The sequence below is a fragment of the Gavialis gangeticus genome, unplaced genomic scaffold (assembly GCF_001723915.1).
Source record: "Gavialis gangeticus isolate Ggan-Ray unplaced genomic scaffold, GavGan_comp1, whole genome shotgun sequence".
Classification (NCBI taxonomy): domain Eukaryota; kingdom Metazoa; phylum Chordata; order Crocodylia; family Gavialidae; genus Gavialis; species Gavialis gangeticus.
Genome location: NW_017728992.1, coordinates 42,306,317 through 42,315,291, shown reverse-complemented (window position 1 = coordinate 42,315,291; position 8,975 = coordinate 42,306,317). Strand labels below are relative to the sequence as shown.

Genomic DNA, 8,975 nt, shown 5'->3' with positions numbered 1-8,975 from the left:
TGGGGCCCAGAGAGAAACAAAAGGAACAGCCACAGCTTTGTGGACTCCATTTTATTTCACTGCAATTGGACAAGTCATATTAAAACAAAGGATGATTTTATTTGCCTAAAATAGTGGACAGCCTCCCACTCCCCATCTCAAATCAAACTTGCTTTTTATTGAAGTTCAGAGATGCTCAGAAAAGAAGAGCCTATTGTCATGAGACGTCCAGTCTCATTTCCTAGTGCTAAGATTTAAAACGAAAGCTTTCAGACGTTTAACCTTACCAGACCGCTAATGAATATTTTGACCAATACTGAAAACATTTTGGCTAAGTATAGATAGTCAAAAAGCCCAAGGATGAATTGATTCAGTATTTGTAGGTTATTCTAAGATGTCTAGATTGAACTGATAAGCCAGTGAACAGACTTTTGATTCTGGAAATGCAGCCACATGCCTGCAGTGGCCCAGGCCAGAAGCCAGGGTACGCTTGAGCATGTCTCCCTGCTCCACTGGAGCAGACAGCTTTGACCAAGGCTAGCCTACCCACCCTGTGAGAGGGAGTTTGTGGGGGAGGTGCAAAGCATCCTGGGATGCTGGGGGACTGTGAGTTAACTTGAATCTAGAGGGGATCTGGGACAGAAGTTCAATAAACTGAATTAACTTAAATTAGTTAAGTCAGATATTACATCCATCCAGGTTTATCTTAAACCAGTTTCAGCCACTTTGAAAGCAGTTTATGTGCAGTGAACTTCTTTTGCATTACAGATTAGAACTGGTTTTCAATCACTTATACTGGTTTATGTGTAACTTCAGTCCCCAGCCTTTAAGATATGTTTCACAGCAAAAATGTTTTACTTGGCTTTAAAAGAAACAAAAAAGATCATCTGCAGCATTTTATATATATTTTATATAGAGAGATTCATTGTGTCTCATTTCTAAGTAGGGGTACACAGATGAAGATTTTTTGGGCTGATACCAATGCCCGATTATTGACCAGCCATATCAGTTGATACTGATCCGATTGCTGATATGCAGCCCAGCATCTTGGAGAACAGCTTCCAGCCAGTAAGTCTATTGGGAGGAGAAGGGGTGTTGAGGAGGCAGATTGAGGCCCCCGTGGTGAGGGAGGAATGGGGTAGGAATAGGCAATGCCCAGCTGGGGTGCGGTAGAGTGCAGGATGGAGCCAGCGGCTCATCTGGAGGGCCTGGGGGAATAGGGGGGCTCCTGCCACTGTGCACATCCCCAGAGGAGACAAAGGGACATGTACCCCACCAGATCTGTGTACAGGGCAGATGCAGGCTGCAGCCATGTGCTTGGGGCTGGGACTGTGCCTGCCTCTTCCTAGCAGCTGTGCTTGGGCCGGGTGGGGTGGTGAGAGGTGGGCAGCAGTGGTACTGGGAGGGCTAGTATGGGGTGGGGCTAGAGCCACCTCAAAATTTGGTGTAGCCCCCTCCCAGTGCCGTCCTCCCTGCACCACTCTACCCAGCCCAGGTTCAGCTGCTGGGAAGAGGCAGGCACGGCCCCAGCCCCGAGCGCGCAGTGGCAGCCTGCCTCCACACCATGCACAGATCTGGGGGGCACATGCTTCCCACGCAGCCCTCCCCATGCCCCCAGCTGGGCATTACCTGCCCCTGCCTCAACCCTACTCCCTCCCTCACTCTGAGGTTCTTGATCTGCCCCTCCCCCCATGCTCCTTCCCTCCCACAGACTTACTGGCCAGACACAAGTCTCCAAGCTCCCAGGCTACACTCCTGGCTGCATGAATGCTGTGGCTGCATACATGTATGCGGCATTTATCAGAGATGTTATCGGCCACATCAGCCAAAAAAAGCTGATTGCTGATAATGTCAATTTTCCTTTTATTGGTGCTGATACAATATGGACTGATGTATCAGTGCAACTCTATTTCTAAATGATGATTGTTCTGTATGTTGGAACAATATTTAACTGTGTAACTTTTAGTACCATGACCTTAATCTGTTTCTGAATACAGAGTATAAACCTTCCTCCTCTGCCTTTATATTCTACCTTTAATAAAACAACATTCAGGGTTCAGAAGAATTAGTGATGGTGATGCTGTAGGTGATCTACTGTTTAAAATACCTTGGATGAAATCATGGCTCACCAAAATCAATGAAAATATTTCTATTAACTTCAGTGGAGCAAAGAGGTAATCCTTAATTTTTAATTCATTAGGTTATTCATAGAGAGTCAACAGTGAAACTAAAGCAAACAAGAATTACCTTAAACTAGAAAGATAATAATAAAGTTTGGAAAGAAACTAAAATGGAAGCTGATTCACAGCCACGTTGTACTATCCTTATTCATACTGATTCTGTCAAGTAGACTGATGATTTTACTGGGGATAAAAGCAGAGTAAGCTACTTCGCAGCATGAACAAGTGTAGCAAAATCCATTTTATTTAGCTTTTAGGCAAGGAATACTTCTCTACCTCATTTTATACTATTGTATTTTATTTTCTGATGAAAAATAAATGATGATCTTGGGCAGCCTTAAATAACACATCAAAACTGATACTTCTAACTTTTCAAAATGGCACAAAGGGATTTAACTACATGATTCCAGTTAATCTGTACCAGAATTGCATGTTTAACTTCTCACATGCTATTTGGAAAGTCTGCCCTTTAGTGAAACTTTCTACTCCCAAAACTAAGTAGCAATTTTTCTTTGCTGCCTAATTAGAGGGCTTTTTAAACACAGGGGGACAAAGTTACTCTTGATACAAAGGGATTCACTTCAGGGAAGTCACCACAGCTATGAGTCTGGCACAGTCATTTCAGGACAGTCTACAGTGGTGAATAAGCTTAAGAAATTTAAATGAAGCCAAGAGTGGGTCATAAATGTTGTATGGATCATTTTTTTCTTCCAGAACTGAAAGTTGGTCATCCCACTTTTAAAACTAGGTAATCTAGTTTTGCCTAGGGGTGATGTCCCAGTTTCAAGTTCAGCTGCTCCTGAGATCAGTGGCTGAACTCCCATTGACTGCAGTGAGTGAAAGGTCACCTCTATTCTGACGCTGTGCTGCACCCTAGAGCACCACAAGGTTGCAACTCCCCCACTGACTCCTGTTCTTTGTGCACCCAATCCCAGAAATGAGACAATTATAGGCCCCTTAGAGGAAGCCATATGTGGGCATCGGTGAGCATGCTTGATAAAGAATGCATGAGGGTAATATTTAGGGTTGTTCTCAGGGGTAACATTGCCTCATTGTGGAGTGAACAGTCATCATGTACTTCATACCAGCACTCCCATGTATGACCTAGAGATGATGTAGACTAGGGCTGTGCAACGCTTCGGTCGCTAATCTGATTTGGCGGAGATTCGGCTCAATTCGGTGGCTGAATCTCTAAAAACGAATCGAATCAAGAGACCCTTTAATCTCTTTGAATCAAATCGGAATGCTCTGAATCAATTTGGAGAGATTCAGAAAGATTCGACGATTTGGACATAGACACTGGGGTGTGTGAAGCGGGCTGATTGAGATTACTGTCCCAATTCGTTGATTCGGATCACTGTCCCAATTTGATTTGGCTGATTCAGTGCTGATACGGAGAATCAGTAATTTGGCCATAGACACAGCTTTAAATGTTTTTTGTACATACCTTGAGGTACCAGGTGTTGCTTGTGAATGATGAGATGGTGGGGCAGATGGAGCATCCCACAGGAGCATGGGGGAGGCCCCCGCATGGCCTGTGGTGAACCTGGAAGTGGACTGGAAGTACTTCTGGTCCACTTCCAGGTCTGCCATCATACCCCCCTACAGCACCCCCAGTTTGGTGATCAGCTGTGGGGCGACCCCAGGTGCCCCCCCAGACCCAGGAGACAACAGTTGCTGAGCTGGGGGAAGGGGTGGGGGGGGCGGTGCAGCACACTCCCCGGTGGACCCAGAAGTGGACTGGAAGTGCTCCTGGTCCACTTCTGGGTCTACTGATGAGTGTGCTGGGGACCCTCCTGCATCCTGTGCGATGCTCCATCCACCCCAGCATCTCAGCATTCATGAGCTGCCTGGTACCTCGAGGTATGTAGAAAAAAGATTTAAAGCTGCGTCTATGTCCGAATCATTGAATCTTTCTGAATCTCCTGAATTGATTCAGAGGGTTCCAATTCACTTCAGAGAGATTAAAGAGTCTTCTGATCCGATTCAGATTTAGCCATCTGGCTGCTGAATTGGGCCGAATCTCTGCTGAATTGAATCAGTGACCAAAGTTTTGCACAGCGCTAATAGACACAGCTTTAAATGTTTTTTCTACATACCTCAAGGTAGCATGGGGGGGGGGGCAGGGGTCCCCAGTGCACTCAGCAGCAGACCTGGAGGTGGACCAGAAGCACTTCTGATCCACTTCTGGGTCCGCCAGGAAGCATGCCGGGCCCTCTGCCCTGCACCTCATCTGGCTCAGTGACTGGTGCCTCCTGGATCTAGGTGAGCACCTGGGGTCCCCCCGTGGCTGATTGCTGAGCCAGGGAGGGGGCTGGAGGGGCCCCCCACTGCACTTGGTGGCAGACCCAGAAGTGGACCGGAAGTACTTCTGGTCCACTTTCCGGTTCCCTGCTGAGCATGCGCCCTCCCCCCCATGCTCCTGTGGGACACTCCATCTGCCCCACCATCACAGCGTTCACAAGCTGCTACCTCGAGGTATGTAGAAAAAACATTTAAAGCTGTGTCTATAGCTGAATTCCTGATTCTCTGAATCAGCATCAAATCTTCAGATTTGGATTTGGCAGAATCGAATTGGGACAGAGATCTGAATCAACAAATTGAATCACTGTCCCCAATTTGGGCTGAATCTGAATCGAATAAGGCCCATTTTGCACACTCCTAATGTAGACATGACCTTAATGGAAGTCTGGTGTGGAATATGGGTATCCTGCTGGAGCAGCCCATGTTCCAAAGACATGGTGGAGAAAGAAAGAAAGCGGATTGTGGAGTCATCATGGCTTACGTCAGAGGAGTGATCCTTAATTTACAAACAAGTAAATGAATGGAATCTGGCATCTTATGTTAGAAACTCAGAGGCTTGACTTCTTGTAGATTTGCCTTACAACTTCATTCTTTGGAGGTGGATGTATTAAGCATCTCCCTGTGTGGGGGAGTCTCCTGTACACCACTTTTTAGGAAACAAACTCTATCTGTCATGTCTGAACACTAACAATTCCATGAGAACACTAGTGATTCCATGACACTTTCCTCTCCTTGTTGCTGTTGTGCTACATGCAGTTTGCTGGCACCATCCCCAAAGATGGCTCATTTTAGCAATCAAGTGAATCTTGCCCAGAGTTTGCAAAATACCTTTGACCTAATGATGGGGATAAAAGGTGCTGCCTGTGTTATTATTGTTAGTATGATATACCTCTGGAAAATGATGAAACCAGTAGAGGATACACATTGAAGAACCGTACTGTCTGCTGCTGAACAGAGCTCTGGTAAAACACTAATATTGTGTATTACAAGTCTCCTCACATCTCCTCCTCCCTTTCTTAGCTGCTAATATGTCCTCATCTCTCATACACAGACATCTCTCATACACAGACTCCTCACCTGGCCAGCTTTTGCATTTTCACATACAAAAGCTTCATAGAACCTGGCAAATTCAGGAGCATTGTCATTCACATCCAGGACCTTGACTGTGACTGATACACTGCCAACTTGTGAGGGGTTGTCTAAAAGAAGGAAGGAAACAATTAAATGCAGGGAATTTGTAGTCACTGGACAAAAGCAGTGCCTTACACTACCAAAAGAAAAGGAGACTTAGATTAGCTTAATTGCAATAAATGAAATTATTTTAATTATAATATGTGTAGGTTGTGGACACGGAGACTAGGAACAGGCATTCAAAAACCCGAGGCAGAATAGATTTAAGTTATGCAGTTTTCTGTAAGCAGCATAGGTACCAAGTCCCAGACTGAATTCTAAACTCCTCCATGGATCACAGCTTTTTGAAACAAATCTCTTTTGGGGTGAAAAATCTTCATCCTGGTCTCAGTCCCAAGTAAAATGTTTAGACCATTTGAGAAGTTGCTCAAGAGTTAAGATAGGGGTGCAACGATTGGTTTAATTTTGTTTAGGATAAGAGAATCCTGAATTTCTGCAGGAGTTTGGACAAGGTCCTTCCTTTGGATTACCTGGTCTACTCTTGGTTCTGAAAGCACTGGGATCAAGAAGCCTTTATTTAAAAGCATTCTTGTTCCACAGAGCATTCCTTTTTTTGTTGTTGCAATTTTATAATGCTGATGATTTTTGTCCTTTATAATTAAGGATTTCTGCTATAAAACCTTTTGATATTTTTGACAATTGTGTCCAACAAAAATTTTTGTTCAGATTTGAGGACTAATGTAAATTGGGATAAAGAAGAAATATAAAATTGAAGAAAAATTAACCAAAGTTTTTTCACTGAAATTTCAATTTTCAATAAAAAGTATCAAATTTTGATTGTATCATTTGTGAAAATTGTGGTGCATTTATTAATTAGCTCCATGGCTTGAAAACTTCAGAAGAGCTGAATTCAGAAGACATAAAGCCAAATATTATCAGGATTTATCAGTCCAGTAAATAAGTTCATATACAGTCTGGAATTTTTTAAAAGCTTTATCTACAGTAGCTCTATTGCAGGTGACATGATACATTACAGAGCTAATATTGTTAAATGATTTTACTTTTCACTGGGTTATAATTTAAATTTCTGGGTGCATTTACTCATTTGCTCAACTGCAGAGCTGACTAATTAGCTCCGCAGTAAAGCATCACTGTGTACACATGCACCCGTATTACAGCACAGTGAATTAATTAACACTGCTGTGGGATAGTACTATCTGGTAGGGCTGTGTGAAATTTTGGTCCCTGTTTCGATTTGGCCTGATTCAGTGGCTGAATTTCTGAATCTGAATCAAATCAGGAGACCCTTTAATCTCTCCAAATTGAATCAGAACCCTCCAAATCAGTTCAGAGAGATTTGGAAAGATTCAGTGATTCAGACATAGACACAGCTTTAAATATTTTTTCTACATATCGCAAGGTACCAGGTGGCTCGTGAATGCTGAGATGGTGGGGCAGATGGAGCATCCCACAGGAGCATGGAGGGCTCCCCAGCACACTCAGCAGCAGTCCCAGAAGTGGATCAGAAGCACTTCTGGTCCACTTCCAAGTCCACCGGGGAGCACGTGGGGGGGCTCCCCCTGACCCCCTGACTCGGCGACTGGTGCCTCCTGGGTCTGGGGAGGCACCCGGGGTCCTCTTGTGGCTGATCACTGAGCCAGAGGGGTGTGGAGGGGCCCTTGTGCACTCCCCGGTGGGCCCGGAAGTGGACTGGAAGTACTTCCAGTCCACTTCCGGGTTTGCCACTGAGCATGCGGGGGGGCCCCTCCATGCTCCTGTGGCACACTCCATCCACCCCACAGCATTCATGAGCCATGCCTAGTATCTCAAGGTATGCAGAAAAAACATTTAAAGCTGTGTCTATGGCCGAATCACTGATTCTCCAAATCAGCATCTCATCTTCAGATTTGGATTTGGCTGAATTGAATTGGAGGCAGTGATCTGAATCAATTAATTGAATCACTGTCCCCAATTCGGGCCGAATCTGAATCCAAATCAAATACAGCCTGTTTCACACACCCCTAGTTTCTGGGATAAGTACTACCCTACAGCAGAGTAATGTGTTGAAATGTACATGTAGATGGTGACCAGGGCTGGCTGGGACATGAGGGTACTACAGTGTGGGAGCTGCCTGCCTGCCCGCATGCTGAGCTGGGATGGAACAGCCCTGGGATGACAGGCTGACCTCTGAACTCCCTGGCAGCTGGGCTTGCTCTGCCCTCGCTCTGTGTACTGTTGTCCCAGGCACATGTAGAAACACTGTGCCCAAGGGCAATAAACTCTGGTGCAAACTGCACCGGAGTTTATTGCTATGTGCTAATTACATGTGTAGATGAACCCTCTGACTTGCCATCTATCCATATATGTTCCTTTGCTGCGTCTGTCACTGTGACATACGAATGTCTCATTTATAGAATTGCTTATACTCAATTAACTTGCAACTAGAAGCCTTATTCATGGGTGCATACTAACACTGGCAATTTAAAAACTAGATGCTTAAAGAAAATACTGTTCTGCATTATGTGGAAAAGGAAAATTCCATTGTCCCATAAACATTATGGAACCTAATTTTTGTCTGAAGAGAAACTCCTCAGGGAATGAGCCAGGGGATGTTGTGAAAAGGATATTCGCCATTGCATTATTCTGATCCTAGCACTGCTCTCTGCATAGCTGCAATTGAACCTATGGGTTCACAGGCCTGCAGGGATTTGAAAATAAAACTAAGGACTCATAGTGTTGGTGTAAGGTCATTTCAGATATATGCATGAAGGGTGTATGTGTAATATAGGAGCCCTTACATTGGCTGTACATGAGTTGAGTGGGCCATCCTTATATTTGAGTGATCCTCCTGGCCTGAGTCAGTAGTGTAACTATAAGGAATGCAACCAGGGCACCAGCCCTGGCTGCTGACTTACCAAGGGTACTGGAAGTACTTGTACATGTGATGGGAGTTTAGTCCTCAGGTTTTCAATTTTATGTCCTCTAAATTGAAACGGTGGGTTTTTGATTGAAACCCACAGTTTCATGTTATGGCAAGGGGCCCGATCCATTTTTTGTTGTTGGAGTCAGAGCCTGTCCACAACTGGGGGCTGCGCTGCCAGAGAGCCGAGTGGTCCCTGAGCTCCAGGGTCAACGGTCCATCCTTCAAAGGAGGGAAGGGAACAGTTGGATTGGGCTGGGTGCTGCCTCCAGACTGGGGCAGCACCTCCAAACTGGGGCAGTACATCCACTAGCAGCCTGCTCAGGCAGCCCTGGGGGATACCACCACAATGGAGAGAAGGACTGCGCCCCCCACAGATCAGGGGCTGCTTAACCCACTGGCGGCTCACCCCCTCACTGTGGTACAGGCAGGCAGGCTCTGCCAAAAAAAAAAAAAAAAAA

At 45.2% G+C, this 8,975-nt stretch overlaps 1 protein-coding gene across 1 annotated transcript in view; it reads right to left on the bottom strand.

Annotated features, from left to right (window-relative positions):
- Positions 1-8,975, bottom strand: part of CDH20 (cadherin 20) — a 131,163-nt gene that overhangs the window by 16,833 nt on the left and 105,355 nt on the right. Inside the window, exon 10 of the mRNA XM_019521597.1 lies at positions 5,541-5,662. Coding sequence (XP_019377142.1) covers positions 5,541-5,662 — 122 coding nt within the window. The remainder of the gene's footprint in view (positions 1-5,540; positions 5,663-8,975) is intronic.